The sequence below is a fragment of the Tenebrio molitor genome, chromosome 2, assembly GCF_963966145.1.
Source record: "Tenebrio molitor chromosome 2, icTenMoli1.1, whole genome shotgun sequence".
Lineage (NCBI taxonomy): Eukaryota > Metazoa > Arthropoda > Insecta > Coleoptera > Tenebrionidae > Tenebrio > Tenebrio molitor.
The window spans coordinates 22,749,912-22,771,259 of NC_091047.1; the positions used below are offsets into that span (position 1 = coordinate 22,749,912).

Below are 21,348 nucleotides of genomic sequence, written 5' to 3' on the forward strand. Positions count from 1 at the left end.
GTATAATAGTGAAATTGAAATATAAATAACGATAAATGGTCTGAGGGCAGAGCCAACGGCAGAGCTGACTGATAATATACCTACAGAAAATGTACGGCAGCACGGCAATACAGCATAGATTGTGAGGCAGGTTCTGTACTAATCTCGACAAGAGGAATTTCAAATAAATAAAATCAGGACAACATTATGGTAGAATTTACTTGAAAATTAAACGATAAAATAAACAATGAAAAAATAATTTTCAAACTTAAAAATAAAAAAAAACATTTTCTTAAGTACCTATAGCTTAAAGTTTATGTATATTACTACTGCACAATAAGAGCTTTTTTTGCCTTAGAAGGACGCCCTCTTTTACGTTTCCCTTGAATACTTATATTTCGCGCTTCTGGTGGTGGTTTGACATATTTAAGTCTAATGGCTATGCCAATAATATGTTTACATATCATATTTTTAAAAAAAGCTGGACAATTACAGTTTCCCTTAATCCACTCATCTGGAGAAGTTGACATGGTAGTTATCCAGGATGAAAATGCCTTATTTTTAAACTCTTCAAATTCCACCCAATTTTCTGCGCAAATGTCATTTAATTCTCCTGGTTCTTCGGTTGAATCCCCTGCTGGAATTTTGTAACTAATTTGACTCTCCTGTTGGGAGACAATGAGAACTGGTTTATTCTTTTTAGTCCACTGATAGGCAGATGTCCACAGGGACAATGTAATTGTTGGTATTTTCGAAAAATTTTTCAACTCAGTTTTATAGTCGTTCGACCATTGTTGAACACTTTCAAGAGCAACCGATAGAAAATGGTTTAATGAAAGGCGTTCCCGAAGGGTATGAGTGTCTTTTATAACTTTATTAAACGCTTCTAAGGCGTTATTAGTACTTGGTACATGTTTCATTACACCTTCGTACCAATTGCTATTATCAGACAGCCACTCTCTTTCAAAATAATTCAAAAAAGCTTGCTCCGTATTCCATTTTTTTTTGAAAAGTTCAACAGCTTTTTCGAATATCTCTGGAGATGAAGAAAGTTGAAGAGTGTTAATATCACTCAGAATTAGGGAACGGTTTTTTTTCTCCACATCCACGCTCTACACGTTTCTGAACATTTTTCCTCATATGCGCCCAGCACATGATTATCAACTTATCAGTTCCGAAAATCTCTATGAAAGCATTCTGAATACTTTTTGCAGCATCACATATCAACACGTTAGGTTCAAATTTTTTTTCAAATAATTTCTTTGATGTGGCAACTAACGCTCTAAAGAGAAACTTGAAATCCTCCTTCTTCTCATTAGTACAAACAGAAAGACCAAAAGGGTGAAAATGTTTATCCATATCGGTAGTACCCACTATTAGAACTGGAAAACCTTGCCACAAGAGTTTGTAGGTTGCATCAGCATGAATTTTGTAACTGCTGGCACAAATACTCATCAAATATCTACTTGTTATGAAAAATCGAAAAATGCTTTCCTCTTCCTCAGTCTCTAATTCGTATTGTGCGACGAAAGGGATATGCAAGTCTTCTGGAATAACTGAGTTTTTCAGTAGCCATGCTTCCAATTCTCCAACACTTATTTGTGACGGGCCATATTTGGATTCTCGCAACTGATGCAAGTAATTATCTAATTGTCTTTTTGAGGTAAGCTTCCTGATATCACTATTCTTGGACAATTCTATTAAAATAGCCTTTGGCTTTAACTTTAGGTCAAAAAGTTTTTGGATTTCCAACTTTAGAGAAGGGTCAATTCCAAGAACGCCTTTTGTTTCAATAGAGTCATGATTGTGTTCTGATTTAGTCTTGAATAAATGCACTTCATGCGATGTCGAATCATACTGAAGATATATTTTTGCAGAACATTGTTGTCCACGAAGTTTAACTTGATTGCACCTGAAGTATTTCTTTATTCCTTCTTCTGTTTTATTTTTATAATGAAATCCCCATATTTTTTTATCTTTTATAAATTTTTCAGCCTCATCCGATCCAGAAAAAACTCCAATCTTTATCCAATTTCCTATAACTCTCCTCTTTGGCGATGATTCGTGATGACGTCCTTCCTCAGAGGATGATTCCGACGTTTCGTACTCCGCAACTAGACTATTGTTCATCCTGAACGCCTGCAGAATATGACTGTGAAAAAATATTTATAAATACCTCAATTTACCTTGTAAACTTATGCAATTTATTTCACCATAACACAAGACACTTGCAGACTATTGCGCGGTCAAATTTATAGGTTATGTTGTTTTTCTCGAATCGTACCTAATTGACACAATTTTAAGAATCAAGTAAATTGTACACTGAGCAATTGTTTTTTTACTTGTGTTCTTCAATATTCTGTGCCACAAATTAAATTTAATACTTAACAAACGCAAATTCATTGAATCAGATTTAAAATTTCGTAGATCAAAATGTTTTACCACTGTCCAAACAATATTTTACTGATCATTCAGTATTTTAACTTGGAATATATATTTTTAACTTGCCTCTAAATATTTTACTGTGCATTCAGATTTATTACTTAATTATTTAGTAAATATTATTACAAATAGTTACTGATCAAAATGTATTTGTACTCATCAATTAAATTGTTCCGTAGAATAATAAAGAAAACACAACAGCGCTTGACGGGTATAAACTGACTCCCGCACGTATGACGTAATAGCACACTCGGAAATCGACACTGCATCGAGCTCACAGCTCCTTTAATGATATAATCTACTATCATTATTGTATAGTCATTAAACTAAACCGATTTTTCTTCTTACGTGTTTTAGCGGAAATAAAGAATAAAAACATAATATGTAATAAAAATCATCCCCATAATATTTAATTCAGAAATACAACATTTTACAAATTTCGATATTCCTTTATAATAATTAACATCAAGTGGTTTCCTGTTAAAGTAAAATTTATACAAAACAACATTTACAGTTCTTCAGCGAATTTTGAAAGTTTTATAATATGTCTTTTATAACATAATAGAGTGACTGAAATTTGCACAAAACGTAAAGTTATCACCACTATCTAATATTTACTGTCGCTCTTAAATGTTTCAATTTAATTTCGAAGTCATCCATATTATTTTTTACGATCCTTTAAATAACGATAAATTATTAAAAGTCGCATTTCTTAGCTAATAACATAATTCATCACGGTCAACAATTATCAACTCGTTGCTGTTTTTCAATGTCCCAGCACGCAAAGTTTATCTGAGGTCAAATTAATAATTGATTAATTATTACACACTTGATAAGTGAAAAGGGAACAACTCGTGATAAAATCTAACTGTACTTTTATGATAGAGAAGAGCACTTTCTTATGGAAATCTCTCGAACCGTTAGCATTTTCAAACGCTTTCGACATTTTTAATTACAAAATTTAACGACCATCCTTCAGACGACCGAAAAAGTGCATAATTAAATCGAATCCAGATGCGATATCTAACATTATAAACGTAACGACTTTAACTCGTGGAGGATGAACAAAACGGGTTCACCCTCTCATTACTCGGCACCCTAAAATGAGAATTAAATCTCGGAGAGACTCTAGAACTTATGTCGTTATGAATTTAGTTAAGAGCTTCCTAAAGTTATATTAGTTTTCAGGCACGTGTAAATTATTTACGAAGAAGCGTCTCGAGACTTCTTCGGGGCGAGCTGTTCCAGGAGCAGTCAAAAACAATATCTTGGCGATATCAATCAATGTACAATTTTCGATATCATCATTTGCCAACGTCAAGGGTTGTAATTTATAACGGATATACCAGGTGGCCTTTATTGAATGTCGGGGTGTCGAAATATAAGTTTACACCCTCTCAATGTAAATCCAATAACGGATAAGAAATGAAGAGAATATTTCACAAGCTGACGCACCATATTTTTACATTGATGTTTTTACGACGTTAATGTTTTTTTTCACCCTTTCCTTTTCTCATTCACAATGCTTTGCGAGTCAGTACTATATTTTAAGACTGACGTCTTGAAATAATGTTAGAGCTTGTGCCAACTCTCATGATCGATGACCTTGACAAAAGCTGCGCGAAGGCGGAGCCCAATTTTGATAAGTGAAACGTAAAAACATCGGTCGTTTGGTTAAATTTTCAGGATGGCGGCAAATTTGCACTTTACAGTGTCCAACGGTTTGGATTAGAATGCCCCAGATTATCAAGGGACCTGTCGCCAAATATCAATCAACATAAATTAGCTCACAAATCTGTAAAGTGTGACAAAATGGTACTGATGTTTTTAGTTCGAATAGTACAGCCGCTTCGGTACGCATTTTGGTTTCTGCGTCATCGATCATGAGAGTTGGCACAAGCTCTAACAAATCCTACGTGAAAATTTCAACTGCATAACTTCATTATCTAACATCTATCGCCCCAATATTTAGTAGCATATAGAGGGAACTACTTTTATCTACGCTCAATACATAACGTCATACTTTGTGAATGTTGTAATGACATACTTTACCGCATATAGTGTCGTAAAGTGACATTTTATTGCACTAGTGCGTTGACATCACTAAGTTACTACTTTGATTTGTGTAATATTACTTTTTCTCATTTACTAATTACTTATTTTAATTAACATTACCAACCATTCCAAGAAATAAAATTATTCTACGCAAAACTGAATATTTAAATTTGATTATTTATTTAATTAAATTTCCCTTTTAATTTTTGTTTAACCTGGTTCAACTTGTGGTTACGTTGTTAAAATTCGAAAATGTTTTCGTGAAAAGTAGGTTAGCGATCCCCTGCAATTTGTGATGCAAAAGCAAAAGAATCTAAATCAGGACGAGTTCCCAACTTAGGATTACTTTTGATCTTGGGATCCTTGACAAGCGTCCGCCCCAGAATTACAATAAATCAGTTTGGGTTGGTCCCACAGTCGAACTTTCTTGGCCTGACGGCATTATTGATGATTTGCGATTCATAAAAAGCTCCACGATCGATGGACCACCTGGACGCGCCTTCCATTCCGGATCGGCCATAAAGATAAAATTTTCGGCTACCCGAAATGGCCGCAACAAATTGCAGATCGTTAACTGTTGCCATTATTATTACTTTATTATCGTGAAAATCTGGTCGAGAAAAAAGAAACAATTTTGACCGAGTACATATGGAGTTTCGACGTGATAATGTTTTAAATAAAGTGCAGTTTGACACGCAGATCATGCTCGACTCGTGTTATCCGAAGAAATAATGAAAGATTCATGTAGCAACGTCAAGAAAAAATCTACATTCAAATTTATTTCCCCAATTAAAATGCTTTACGGTAAACGACGAATATCAATGGACACCGGAACATCTCCGCTATTAGTAAATTTAATTAAGCTATTATGCGAGTCGGAGGTCCTCGCACCGCAGGTGTTTGACAATAATCAGGAAATTAACTGTTTCGATAATGCATGGCCGACAAAAAAAAAGCAATAAATTCAATTCTAGACGACGACGACGGTGCAAAAAGCTCGCGCGCGACTAATCCCTCCCGGACGTTTTACAAATGTGCAACGCTTTAGAAATGTCTTAAACTCGATTAGTTAATTGCAGTTTTTCGTGCACAATTCCGAACTGAACTACAGTCGGCAGCAGTTTAAACCGACAGAAGATACGGCTGTTGATTTACGACGCTCATTTATACAGAGCCGAAGGGGTGCACTATAAACTGCATAAAAAAACAACAATAAACGACAACATTAGCCCATTTATCCTCGCAATTTTATCTTAATTGGCTAATGAAAAACCATCCATAATGTGACGTTGTGGGGGCTGCAAGAAAGAAAAATCGGTCTCTTCCAAAAGCACGTGTTTAATTGTGTGCGACGAATTAATCCGCATATTTGCCTGGTCCCTGAGAATGCTTTTAGGCTAATCTTTGTTCTCCTTTTGGACATCTTTTAATGCGGGGTTATAAATCGGGCCTGTTTATCTCGAATGTTGTTTTATTTCAGGCGTTTCTCAAGCAAGTGGCGATTTCAGCTTTCATCCTGAGTTATTTCATCAGGAATTTCAACTCAGCTTGGAAATGATTTTAAAACTTATTTAAACTGTTGCTTATATCGAGCGATCCATTGAATTTCTTATTGAAGTTGGCGCTGGAACTGAAGCCGTAGGTCTTTTTAAATCGATACACTTATTTAAATAAATCGATAGCAATCAATCATGTTACAAAATGCTATCAGTGGAGCTAAACGGAGGGCCCGTTTGTGTTTAGAACAAAATGGTGAACACTTTCAGCATCTAATAATAATAATACTTTATTAGCATACGCTATTTAAATACAAAATAAAATCAAATGCTACAATACAGAATGAAAAAATATATAACAAATAAACAGACATCCCAAAAATAAAAATAAAAGTATCATATAAAAGAACCGATTCAGAATCCGAAAGGAAATCGGCAACCGCGACCACAGGATTCTACCAGAAACTTAATAAAATCCCGCAGCCACAACCACCGACCCCCCCCCAGACTACGAATCAGTTCCTTCCTAAAACTATTTACATTTGTACACTCTTTGATGGGCCAAGGTAACATGTTAAATGTTGATAATCCCTTATAAAACAAAGTATTGAACTTCCTATTTGTTCTGCAGATGTCAATTTTAAACATATTGTTATTTCGTAAACTATACCTGTGCAAGTTACTGTTGTTATATGTTACTTTATTTAACAGATAATTCGGCATTAACATAAGCTGTAGTATATTCAACATATATTGAACAGATGTATACCTATCACATTTCAGTATAATTCTCATACATCTGTTTTGTATAATTTGGAGTTCCTTAATTCTGTAATTTGGCAGCATATACAATAATGATGAACAGTAATCAATGTGTGGTGCTATTAGTGATTTGTACAGTACAAGTTTAGTATATGATGACAAATTTTTAGAAATTCTGCTTAGAAAGAATGCTTTCTTAGACATTTTATTTTGTAAGTATAGCGCATCTGTTGTAACATTGTTCAATAAAATAAATATTACCATTGTAATTTTTCTCTTAATTCCTCGAATCCTTAATTCGCCATTTTCTGTTTTACAATTGTCATTAAATGTGACGTTTGTCGCGATAGTTCAAAACTAGACATGCGTTGACAGTTCCAGGGCCAACTCTAATAACAAATTCAAAGGATCGCACGATACACGTATTGGGTGTCCATGGATGGGCTTATCTATGTTGTTTTTAACGTTGCAAATTTGAAATATTTTCGAATTTTAACAATGTAACCACCACAGGTGTATGGTGCTGTGAATTGGCGATTTTGGCTACCGTTGGCGCCGTCACTCCTGACAGAAATCAGCTGATCGGAAGTCATATTCGCGCTTATGGTTGTGCATTGTTCTTTACAATAAGTTGTTAGTTTTACGTGGTTTTACGGGTTATATGATGGGTTTTTTAGGTTACACAAAATTTTATTGGCAATGCTTTTAGTGGTTGCAAGCAAGTGATAAATTTCAACCGGCACATATAAAGCCGAACCTATTTAAATTTCGAAATAATTCTATTTCGAAATTATTTTACAGAAATATGCGAGTCGGCTCCGAATACTTGCGTTATTGTCTTGACGCATGTACTCCAAGTCTGGGTGTCTTGTAATAACTGAAATAAATTACCGACACCAAATTAAATTTACATAATTTAACATAATTTCGTGACCACCCGCGAAGATAATTATTTTAATTTACTCCTCATATTATTTGGTGGAGAGATTGTTACGAAAAAGTTAATGTAATTGGTTTTGTCTCCGTTAATTAGACCGTTATTAGGATAAACATAAATGAGATTTTGGTTAGCAGATGAAATTTACATTAACGTTAGAAGTACTTTCTGTTTCAACAATTAAATGTAAATTTACTTAATAACAGGAATTATAATAATGAGTATATTTTAGACTTGCTCGCCTATTAACAAAATCAACATACAAAAAACAATGTTGCTACGTTGTTCCTGTGTGACTTTACATTAATTCAACTTAGGTTCTCGTAATAATGTGAAGTAATAGTCTTACAGCGTTCTTTAAACGAACTGCTAAAATTTTAGGTGGCAGTAAAAACCGATTTAACAATGCATTAATAACGTAATTTTGTGACTGCATTTAAGATTGGGATTAATCATCCTTATTTTTTGTCGTCGACTTATTTCCTCAATCCAGGGAAAATTTTGACTGAAAAACATTCAACGAAGAAATGAACAAAAAAAGTGTTAAACAGAAGTCATTGTCGAGAAAAACATCGATGTTATGATAAAAGAAGTATCTATTAAAGAATAAGTGGCTCAATAGTATATTGTTATGCGAGTTGCACAAGACAGTATATTGTCGAACGAGAGGGTTTAGAGCACAACGAACGCAGTGAGGAACGAGTTCGACAACATGTCTTGTGAAACGAGTGTAACATGTTATTTTTTCTACTTCTATATTGTTACAATAATAATCTACCCCCTTAATAGTTGATTTTGATCCAAAACATTGATTCAGGTTCAAATAATATCACATTTGATACTGAAATTTACTATCAATACCAACCCCACATTCAATAATCACTAGAAACAATGCTATAAAATTGATCTTTGTGAAACTGTTTTCGGTGTCACAAAATGCCCGTTGTGACACCGAAGTAGAAAAAAAATAAAAGAGTTAGTTGGTAATGTATTCTTTTAAAAACCACACCTAAAATTTGTATCTATGTACGCATGGCTTAATCACTAAAAAAATATTGTTTTTTTTTTTTTGACTTCTGTTAGTAAATAGATTGTTTATTTACGTTCATTTTAGTAAACAAACTGTTGCACAATCTTACCAAGGAGCTGATAGTAACGAAGAAACTGAAGCAAGTAGGAGAATTTCTGTAGAAATTCGGTTGCTTGGCAACAGCGTCGTTATAAAGTATCCTAGAGTTCATAGATGTACATTTCTGACAGCGAAAAGCAATCAATTTTGTACATGTGAGAGCACCTGCAATTATATTCACACGCTTTAATTCGATCTAACTGGGTTTTAAATCAAATATACCGTTCGATCGAAAAAAATCGTGTAAGCCATGACTATCGTGGTTCAGTTGGCAGCGCTAGTTTAAATATTGCTATTGTCAAAGAAACATATTTAAGTCCTTTAACCTCCAATAGAGAAACTGAACGGTTGTCAAATACAGCAATATTTAAACTTGCGCTGCCAACTGAACCATGACAGTCATGGTTTACTTGTTTTTTTTTTCTATCGCACGGTACAAAAATGTACCATTTTTTCTCTTACTGCTCAGCGAACTCCAAGTACCATAAGTAATTTATTTCTTGTTGCAACAATTGTTCTTAAATTCACTGTACAGTGTTGAAGATAGATAATGATTGACGTTTAAAAAAAGTCGTCAAGTCGAGGTATTGACATGACATCTCTGGCAGGCGGTGTACATTTGCAATAGGCGTATTTCGTTGGCAGAACTGTTGAAAGCCACACTTTAATAAATTCCCTAGTCCATACGAAGCCGTCGATTTTTTCCACGGCATCCACCGACACCCACTCCGTCCGTTCAGCACACAACCAGTTCCTTCGGCGTAAATCAATTGGATGAATGCCCATTTTAGGTACGGACTCTCTTTTAACTAATACAGACATTAATCTCTGGCTTTTTAACGAGCCGCACGAATATTTGCATAGTGCGGTTGATCGATCGGAGGGTCCGCGATGGTCACTTCCTCCTTTTCAAACAGATTTATCTGTTCCCCAACGAAACCGAGAGTAGAAGAGAGTGAGCGGGTGCAACGGCCCGAGACCGCGAGATTGACATTTGAATAGGCGTGACGTCACAACAGCACGATCCAATCACAAGGTCCGTTTGTGCTACTCTTGGCGAGGAAACCTGCGGCGATTCAATTAGCATGAAACGCGGCTTCGTACCGAAGGAATCCACCGGCCGCACCAGTGACAAGTGTTTTCTATTCACTCGTTCAAATACCAATTAAACAGATCTCACGATTGCTACGTGGACGTCCTGAGGTAGTTATTCCGACTTGACCAGACGAGCGAAAAATAACCGTTAATTGCAGGACAAAACTGCTTATATTCGATCAATTAGAGTTGATTGGGATTCAGACTGGATATGCAGGGAAGAATTTTCAACAAATTGCATCCAACTTGATCTGCCTTGTTTGGTTTCAGATGCCCGTCGATCCTTAATATTTATATAGCGTGAACCCTTATTATCGCTGACTACGTTCAAGCTTAAAGCTCGTCCTGGTATGTACCAGATTACATTCCGACTGATTATTATCCGTATAATGGCATAGGGTGAATACGAGTATGTACCTGTTGAAAAACACGTTTGCAATTTTCAACTAATCAAGACATTTTTGTTTTTTAAATTTGGACAAATTGACTGTACCAGATTCGTTTTACTCGTCAAAATCTAAGTCAGCATTCCATACCAGGTGTTACTCTTACATTTTTCTTAGCACAACACAGAATAGAAACAAGAAACAAAAAATGGTGTGATCACCACAAAAAATCTTAGCAGGAGATTATCAGTAATGCGAAAATAACGCTATCAAAATGACATCACTTATCTCATTTGAAGAGATTTTTTGGGGAATTTGACCAGAAATACGGTATTATTCAACAAGCGTGTAATGATGGTTATTATGTTATTACCCATAAGAATGAAGTTAGCGACACGAGTTTTAGACGATGGTCATTACACGCGAGTATAATGCGGTACTTTTTCTACGACATAAAAATTTCATCATTTGCACCATGACAATTTATTTATTACTTGTTTTCAACAAAACACAGTTTGTTTCTGATGTCTTTAAAGGAACAAATTTGAAATTTTGGTAGAGATAGTTACTCCGTTTCCATCTCGAGCCGTGTTTAGATGTTCCTATTTTATTTTGAAATTTAGATAAACGTAAAAATTGAATTATTCAGATTTTTTCCCAATAACTTGCTAACGCGAAAATCTAATTTTCTAGATCGTATATTTTCTTTCACAACTCAACTTGCACAATTGTCCATTTGCCTAGTCAACTCATTCAACTTGTAAATGAACCTTGCTTAATTTTTTAAATTTTATCTTACCGACCACATCAAAGCCATAAAAAGTAACAAATCAACCGGCATCGGCAGTGTGAATTTTAACACACAAGTACTAAAGATTCTTTTCTATCGCGAGCTAGAATAAATTCCTCGACTGTAGATGAAGATCCCGCCTAATCGAAATGCACGCTTATTAATAAGTCATCCGTTAATAATAGAGTTTGACTGTAACATGAAAATATTAATCGGAACCGATGGCCCAACCATATACGGTGTCAAAGCTATGCCTAATTGATATTTTGCCACCAATCAAACGGCAAAGGAATTTTCCTCCGACGAAATTGTGCAACACACGTCGACATATGATTAAACCCACATGACTAGAAGATGGTTATAATTCCCATTTTATCACTTAATCTCAAATCTATCATCACGCTAACGATCACTCGTCGGCAACCATCACGCTCGGTGATTCAACAATTTCATTTACAAATACTCGCAATTACTGTTATTATCATAATTAGCGCCACTTTTTGTCATTTTTACGGGCCCCCAAGAACAGAAAAATTCCACCGGCAGTAACAGAAATAACCCTTTTTTTGTCAACCGACGAATCAGGACGAATCTGGATTCATTAATCAAGCTAATCCCCAATTATCACCATTGTGTCCAGATTTATTTACGTGAAATGCCACCTCATCATCGATTATAATTGCCCAATTTCTTGGACGATTACCTTTTTTTGTTGAGCTGTTCGGCACTGGACCATGGTCGTTTCTCTTCTGTGCTATATCCAAAATTGCGTCCGTGACCACTTTTATTTTTGACGACATCGCGACACTGTTGCAACCAACCAAGTGATTTCGTACGCTTCATTTTACACAAAACCAAGCACCATCACATTTCACCCACCAAGCTTACCTGAAACAAAGAACAAACAATACAACATTTGTCTAAACATCTTATCGAAAGGATCTCAACGATGACTAAGCTAGGACCTCGTTAGAAAAATGAAGAGGTACAATTCTCAATTCTCTAACAGAAATATTTTTATTTTAATATTCAGTTCAATGAATCGTAATCTAATCAACTGAGCGTGAAATTTCCAGTCAAACAGTCGTGCGGTTGCCTAAAAAATTTAATATGCACCTCTGTCAAAAAGTGCCTTATGTCCTCGTTTGTTTTCAAGCCTCAGCTGCGCCTCGGTCAGAAAACTCAGACTCGGACGAAAAAGATGCATTTTCAGGTCTTAATGCACAAATAACTATTCTATATGTGAACTTAATTATTTCCAAACCTGAAAACCAGCGAACCTGTCATTTTCTTAAAACTGATATAACCTCCAAATTTCTAGACATCCAAATTATATATTGTTTTGAGCTCATCAAACAGCTTTTGTAATACAGTTGGAAATGAAGTGGGTATTGCACAGGAGCTTTCTTATTAATAGCAAATAGAGGGTGCTATTGTTACATTTTTTTAATTGCACTAATTACAACAAACTATTACTTCAGCGGATGGCAATTAACTTGTCAAGTTGCAAATTAGTGACACATCAAAAGTCATTTAAAAAACAACATGTTTTATTTCACATCACCATCAAGACAAAACATATTCTTGAATAAATATAAGCGCATGCCACTATCGTGTGGGAGCGGTGAAGATATGATATGTAAAATTTAGAGCTAGGACACCAGTAAAACAAGCCGCATCTTACGAACAAGAGCAGGTGTTAACTGCCACCCCCGTTCCTAACACCGATCGCGTCCAAAACGAAAATTTAAATCAGCAAGTGATAAATCAAAGAGGACATAATAACATCTCGATCTCAATTTTTCTGTACATGTGTATCTCGAGCCCACGCAATTTTTCCTTATTATCTCCGTAATTTACATATTACACCATAAAGCAATTTTACCGTGGTGCTAATGACAACATTGTATGCCTCATGGTGTGAATAAAACTGGAAGTGTGCACTCTGCATTAGCACCGCCTTCGTCCATTTCCTCCAAGTCTGCACGAGGTAACTTACAACTTCCATCTCCAATAATTTGCTTTACCGACATTTTTATAAAATGCAGTCCGTCTAACATACAGGAATTGCCTGTTTTTTCTAGCTCACTCTATAGGCCAAAGATCGATGTTATTATATTTTATTTATTGTAAGTTGTTGCGGCGTCAGTCTTTCATCTTGCAGAAATTTGCAGATAATGTCGCGTTTAGCAAGATCCAAGCATTATCGGAATTTGTAATTCACAACATTATTTCGACGAAAAGGTTTCCTCTTGGTGATTGCGTTTTAATGGTGGGTTCGGATTTGAGGCGATCTCAGTTCGACTCGGCCGTTGCAAATCTTCTACACTCAACAATGAGTCTCACATCTTGTCTTGTTAATAACTTAACAAGACCGCAATTTAAATAATTCTCGTGACTTTATTGTATTCAGACTGGATCCGTACAGGTTTCTCTGTTATTCAGCGATAGCGATGCCGATTCGATTGGGAGAAAACACCTGAACTATATAGTTTATCTAGAAAAATTCTTCGCTCTGTTATGGTCCTTCCCTAATGGATGCCCTTATAAATATTCATGGCTGGTGGACATTTGCATACGACATCTTAAATGTAACTTAATATTGTCGGTATTCCATATTAAAATTAATTATGAATTTATTGAGGAATTATAGCCAATTACTCGACTTCAAAGCAGGCCGGTTTTTTGACTAAATGAAGAGCAAAGATTGAGACGTAGTCTTGACTTAATCCGTGTTGTCATCGATATTTTTTTAAATGATGATTTAAGTGGTCCTTTCAGTTTTGCTTTTAACTAAGTGGATTGGATCTTGGATCGTAAAAACTATTCTACTAACTAGAAGAGCAATTTGTAATTCCCGTGTGATTAGTGCACCTATGAATGTGACACGTTCAAAAAAATGTTTTGATTTGATCTAGATAACTTGTCTGACAACCAATTTAACCTGACGGGTGTCACAAAAGTGATAGTATTCATTTTTTTAATTACAAAAAGTTATTTGAAGTTTGTAGAGACTTGAGCAAATTTATTAAGCATATTTGAAACAGATATTCAAGTGTCTTAAATAAGTCAAAAAGTCATCAAAAAGGAATTTTTATAACTACGAGTATGAAATATTAAAAAATAATCCAACAAGATGCAAGTACATACAGCGTGTAACAGAAATAAGTATGTACATTAATTTTAACTGGTAATAAAACTCATCAAGAGTAACAACTTTTCTAAATATTTTTTTTCGTAAACGTTCTCGTTAATGAGTTAAAATTGTTTAAAATTTTCCAAAAATTTCGCTACCCACCACTGGAGACCAAAAGTGATAATAAATGTGACGACCGTTTCAAAGCATTTTTACGAAATCAAAATACTGCCCATTATTAGAACCTGTGCTTAGAAGGTTTACACAAACGCCTCGTTAATTTATTGGGGGGAAAATGCTAAACAAAATTGCCGATTTGGAAAAAATGGTACAAAGAAAAATTGTTCATCATGACGAGTTCTGTTACTGGTTAAAATTAATGTACTTATTTCTGTTACACCCTGTATACTGGGTGCCCCAAAATTCGCGGAACAAGTCAATGAGGCAATGTCAACTCATGTTAGAAGATAACGAGAAAAATAATAAAAAAATTCTATACCACTTAGACTTGAAGATATGGAGGCTCAAAATGTGCAGCTTTGAACTCATTTATTTATTTAAATATTAAAAACATTATATTAAGTATAACATAATTACATAAACATTTTTGTTTTATAATACAAAAATTTCCGATAATATTGCGGAATCTGGAAAAGTGCCCCGAATGCTTGCAGCGTTTCCACGTTGAATGGCAAGGGAAATCCTCTCGAAAAGGAATTTCTTTGATTTTGAATCGCCTGATTCCGCGATAAGTCGGTTTCCGATGACATTAATGAAATCGATGGCTTCTTTGCACCAAGGGCCTAAGGTTTCAAATGCTAAACCTTTAAACACGTAGTTTGACGAAATGATTGAACTATATTTGCTATGTTTGCGTTTGCAAGCCATTTCAGCGGCAAAACCTGAGACTTCAGATGATTTCAATACGTAACTGTCTGCAAGTGTATCTACAACAGTAACGTCCCAAACCAAAGGTTGACCTTTAATCCACGGTACTAAAGTCATCCCATCTGGGCGTTTTCCGTCATCCCGAGACAGTCCGTTTGGTTCTAAAGTTGAATTCACATGAATTGAAGTTAAAGACCGATTGATAATGGAATTAATTTCAGTGTGTCTTGAAAATCTACCACTGCTTTTGAAACAACTTAGACCGTGGGTGCCAATTTCGTCAACTTTCGCATTGCATTTGCAAATATGAGGTGTACAAAGATTACAACCCAATCTTAAACCAATACAAACTTGGAAGGAAGTGTTATCTAAAAGAGTACCAATATTAGGAGAAGGTATTGCATGTAACCAAGATCCTGATTCTCTGCATTGCAAAGCTTTAAAACGAGCCAAGTCTCTAGGTGAATTAAAGATTAAGTCATTGGCAATTATTCCTTTGATATTAATATTATCCCAATTCTTCTGAAATTGTGGAATTGTTGGTATTTCTTTCTCATTTGCTACACCCCAGGCTGCTAAAGCTTCATCATAATGGTGAATATTAAGCTCATTATCCTTTGAGTTTAGTAATAAAGAAACAAGCTTTTTAACCCCATTAATTGAAGATAGGGAAGCAGGGAGGCAAATATCGGAAATGCGACGAATTCCCAGACCACCAAATCTAATCGCCATTGTAAATCAAAAAAGATTTGGACTATTTGTCTTTTACTACCCAGTGGCCTAATAATTCTGAACGATTGTGATCAGGTTTGCAATTATTTTCTTCATTATTTCCATCATTTTCAAGTAGTAGTTTTGTATTCGTTTTACCTAAAATAGCGTACGGCAACATGGCTCTGATTTTTCCTTCTCATTTCCATGGATACAACAAAAATGAAATATTTGCAGACTATTGGGATGCATACAGTGCATTCACTTTTGTTTTAGACCAGAGTAGGCTATGGAAATTTGGCGAGTTGTATGGTAAGACTGTAGCTTAATGACAATATACATCATGTAGGTATAATATTTGAGGTTACACTTTCTTGTCAAAATTCATGACCATGTAGCCAAGCATTATCATTTTCCAATTAACTACATAGTTTCGAGGAGTCAATAATGTGTGTATTTAGTGATAAATGTAAATATTGCACAAATTTAAAACTAATTTACCTTAACACTTAATAATAATGTCAAATTTGACACTGGCAGTTCGAAGAATTTTGATTTTGTTATTTAGACATAGCCACGATACCAATATTTAAAAACATTAAAATAGCCTACTCTGATCTAAAACAAAAATGAATGTATTATAGAATGTTTTTAAATGTTGCCACATTTACTGTAACGAAAAGGTCTATATCTTCCACAAAAAAGAAGATTGATTTTTTTAAACATTTTTACCTGCTATATTAATGATTACTTAACAACGTACTACTACGTTGTTCCGCGAATTTTGGGGCACCCAGTATACATATTTATATTTTAGATATAACATCGTTACCATGCAATTGATAAATGCATGTGCAATGTTTGATAATATCTAGTTGTACACGCTATTTTCTTGCATATCCCTGTAAGCTGAGAAATTTGACCTAAAAGGATTTATGAAAAATTAGAAAAAAAAGTAGGTATGCTTTGACAATCATCGCCAACGAGATGTAATAAAATGATGCAAAAAAGTACTACTTTCACCACGATTTTTCGTTTAAAAAAGTGCTACTTATTTTCATTACGATATGCAAAAAATGTTCTTTCTATTCCAGAATTTAAAAAAAAACTGGATTGCGGCGTTTAACTGGGGTAAAAAAAAATTAAACACGAACAGAGAGCAGGAAAACAGATTCCTGTGTCAATAATAGAAAATATTGATGTTGTGCATCGTGTTGTGCATCATATGATTTTGGAAGATCGACGAATCGATCTGAAACTAATATCAGAGATTTTGAACAACTCATATGAACGGGTTTTCCACATCATTCATAATCAATTGACCATGAGAAAATTTTCAATTTGATGAAGATCCAAATGGCTGAATCAACACCGATAGATTTGCACTTTGCAGTCAATTTGAAGATGGTTGGACTGTATAGTTACAATGGATAAATGAATGATAGATGACCCAGAGACCAAAGAAATGTCAAAGAGTGGAAACAGACTAGTTTTCAGCCCAGAAGGTCTGCTGGAAAAGTTCTCATCTCCGTTCTGGAATAAACATAAGATAATTTTGGCTGATTATATGCAGAAAGGAACATCAATCATGGAAGAATATTACTGTTCTTTGTTAACAAAACTTCAAACCAAAAATGTGGAAACACGTCTTGGGAAACTATCGAAAAGTGTGCTGCTTTTGCAAAACAATGTACTTGCTCCCACCAAGTCGTCCTACAAAAAAAAAGAAACTGGTTTTAAAAGTATCAATCAATCAGCATATTATTCTGACGTGGTTCCTTCTGATTATTACCAATTTCCAAAACTCAATAGAGTCTTAAAAGGACGAAGATTTACGTCTAATGAGATGGTAAACAAGGTTCTAGCGTTCTCATTTGCATGCCAACCAACCATTTTTTTTTACAAAGCGTTAATTACTTTATAAATGTAGTGTTAAGTGCATAGTGTTGATGGATGATTATGTTGAATAAAGTAGTATAATTTCGCAAATATGCAGTTTTCGTTTACACTAGGCTTGAAGCGTATCATTCCCTCCTCGTATATGATATAGGTATGACACTTTCCAAATTCTATAATCTATTCAGTTTTTGAAGTTAACGTACGACTATTAGTCTTACTTTACTTACTACTAAGCAGCAACCTAAGCCACTCTCATAATTGTTTTCTAATGTATTAAACAAGGAAGTATTCTCACTTGGGGATCTTGTTTGCAAAAAAAAAACTGTAAGTATAGGCGGAAGTTTTAGATAATGTCTAGATAAGATGCAGAATATTAACTGCTAATGGATTACACAGCACGAAAAATAAAGGCGTAAACTTTCAAAATAAACGACTGCTTGTACAAATATTGTACAAGTCAGTTCCATAAATCAAAGTAAACATTTTAGGATGATATCTGTCATTCAAATGTTCTGATTTCCAAGTTTTGACTAATCTTTTGTTTTTTAAACTTTTCTTTCGTTCGGTATCATTTCAGCATCTGTCATTATTTTAGAAAACAACCGACCATTTTAATTTTAGTCGGATTTGTTGTGAAACTTTCATTGCTCAGATTGACTACAAAATATTCATTCTCAAAACAATTGGGAGATATTTCAGTTTCTACCGTGTACCTACCCCTGGATAGGTGACGAATCTTGCAAAAGATAAAAAATGTTCGATTTAAATTTTCATTTTTTGGGATTTAGCCCTGCTTGGTTAAAGACTAATTTTTAACATAATTTTAGTTTTGAAAAGTCAAGTATGCCTTGGAAATTTTCAAAAAACCTATTTTTCTGTAAAGTGCCTTTTATGTGGTAAATACGACAAAAAGTTATTAAGAAAAGTTATTTAGAATCAACATCTAAGCCCCTAGACAAAATTTCAAAATCATCGACCAACTATGATTTTTCATTTTTTTTCCATTTAGTCTAAGGTTTTAATTTACTTTTATTTAATTATAACTTATTAGTGTTAAGTTAACTTGTAGTAATAATCTAAGTGTGAATTTTTTTACTCATAATAAGAGAACTGTTAAAAATAAAAAAATTTGGATTTGTGAAATAAACGAGCGTTTTAAAGGTTCACGAATGCCAAAAAAAAAACCAATTGACACACGAATGAGTTGAATACAAGGTTTTTTAGTTCGACGAACCCCTTAAAGGCTCCAAATCGCTTAAAATCTTTAAAATTAACTTGACGGTTCGTTTTGCCAAGTTGTGACATTTATCAAAATCCGTTCACACAGGAGAAAATTCTCAAATTCTGACAGTGTCGAACAAAATCAAGTTTACATTTATTAAAGGATGCAAAATGCTGAAGAATTTGATGATAATAATAATGATTCATTGACTGTCAAATTTGCCATTTATATAATTGCTACTATAGCACTATAATTATTATTTAATACACTATTTAACAACCCACACGAGATAATAAATATTCTTCTATTAAAAATTGTTCAAACGAGTTCGCATATAATTATTTACTTATAACGTTTCAATTTCACTTTATTTCATAGTTATCAATAGGATTTTGTACATATAATTTTTTTGTTAAAATGGCACGCCTGCAATAAATATCCAGTTGAGAGCTTGCATTTGTCACGATTTAACCATTTCAAAAAGTGAAAACTTTGTTCGTGTATGCGATCGGCCAAAACAATTTTTTAATCATTGTTACCGTGTTAACCCGAAGATTGTAGGTTTGACGTGCGATTTTCTTGCAGAATCTCCCACGTGCATGTGAATTAATTTCAATAAATATTTCCTCACTCTTCATTCATGTTTTAGTTGCTGTTGGGAAACGACGCATTCATCTATGATCAATTTTGACATAGATTTTGATCAAAATTTCAAAATGAGTTTGAGAATCGGCTGTATTTTTATTTAAATAATGAATGACCATTTTGAATATTCAATTTTTAAAATTTCATGTCAAATATGTATTTCAAAAACTTTCCTTTGTAAGCTATCGCTTTTTTAGTTTTTTTCCTTAGATTTACTACTTTCATAATTCGTCATTAAAAATGTAGGACGTTACTTAAAACTTTGAAGTGAGGGTGGCTGGAGGCGGCTAGCGATACACAGTTACGTCACTCTATGTGCTGACTCATACCCTAAAATGTCAAATTTGTAACATTAAAGACACCAGAAACAGACCCATCCGAACTTTTTGCGAAAACACCCGGTATATCGGCTTTCTTGTCTTTTTACAAAATAATTTCCTGACAATTATTTATTCAGTGTCAATTAGAGCGTTTTTCTTAAATATGGGTTATATTTCCTGTAGAGTTACCTTCAAATTAATTCCATCAAGTAAAATTATATGATGCGGGATAAGTAATAATTGTATTTTGTATAAATACTCGTACTGTCACAATTGCTCGTGGAAAAATTCAACAATTACATCAACATTTTCAAGGGCACGATAGTCACAACAAAATTATTCTCACTAAATTATTACCGAAACTTCGGTACTGGTTGACACCATTTACAATTGATTCTGAAGAGTGATGGCAAAAAAATATTCCCGACCATGGAATCGCTCAACTGTTGTAGACGTTTACAATTCTAGACACATTTCACACTCAATTTCACATTTTTTTCGAGAGAGACAGTACGCCGTCTCCCTTTAAACACTCGCCAGAAAACCGGCACGAATAATTGCAGTTTCACGGTGTCTGCAGCAGGAATAAAATATTTTCCCAAAAAAAGGCAAATCGCACGATTTGTCATACTCGAAGTGGGCGTCGACGTCCATTTTTGGCAGTACGACTCGAGGGAAACTTTCCTCGCGAAGTGGTACTCGTGCCCGGTACCACAAAAGAATCTACATCACGATAACGGTTCCGGAAAATCGACAGCGCCATAAAGGCCATTGTTTCGCAACGTTTTACCGTTGCCCTCTCCTGCTATTATTGCTAATTGAAATAAATGCATCTCCGACGCAGGAGAAGCGAAATTACTTACAACACACGTAAATCCGGCTGATCACCATCGACGAACACTGCACTGAACTGGCACAAAAATTTAACAAAAACGCCGAAGAACCGCGTGGTTATATAAGACACTATTGTAAACAAATCGAGAACGAGTAAGACACGACCGACCCGATGGAGTCGATCCGCGAACCGGCTACACCTGAAGACTTGCCGCCGATTCCGAGGCGAAGAGCGAGTGGTGGGCAATACAAAGAATCAATCATAAAGAAAGAAGTGTCCCAGAACAGCACGAACAGAGCCTTGTGTCCATTTGCGCGAAATACTGACAGCTACTGCGGCGCCAAGAATAATTGACACCAGTCACCACCGACGCCCGAGGACTCCAATTAAGATGCATCATTTACTTTGCACTATGTGTGCACAACGTCATCTGTTCAGTGCGTTCTTGAGCTTTGGCGTGTCAGATCGTGAGCGACCCGTCGAGGAAATTCTTCACGAAAGTGGTGACCAATTTCCTTTGTTTCGTGTTCTCCGAGACGTAATGCTACGGATGCGTTATTAAATCGTCCGGATTGAGGGTTAAGTCGGCGCAACAAGTATTTAATTTTAATAGCCGGTGTT

General features: G+C 34.9%; 1 protein-coding gene across 3 annotated transcripts in view; it reads right to left on the reverse strand.

The window, feature by feature from the left end:
- Positions 1 to 21,125, reverse strand: part of LOC138124959 (pickpocket protein 28-like) — a 45,142-nt gene extending 24,017 nt beyond the window's left edge. For 2 of the 3 annotated variants that reach the window (XM_069040163.1, XM_069040164.1), the window contains exon 1: positions 11,775 to 11,850. Coding sequence is in view for 1 of the 3 variants with exons in the window: in XM_069040165.1 (XP_068896266.1) it covers positions 11,775 to 11,914 (140 nt within the window). In the remaining 2 variants the exon portion in view is untranslated. Of the gene's footprint in view, positions 1 to 11,774; positions 11,960 to 20,755 lie in introns of those variants that run through there. The other variant, XM_069040165.1, reaches the window with a different exon arrangement.
- Positions 21,126 to 21,348: the final 223 nt, after the last annotated feature.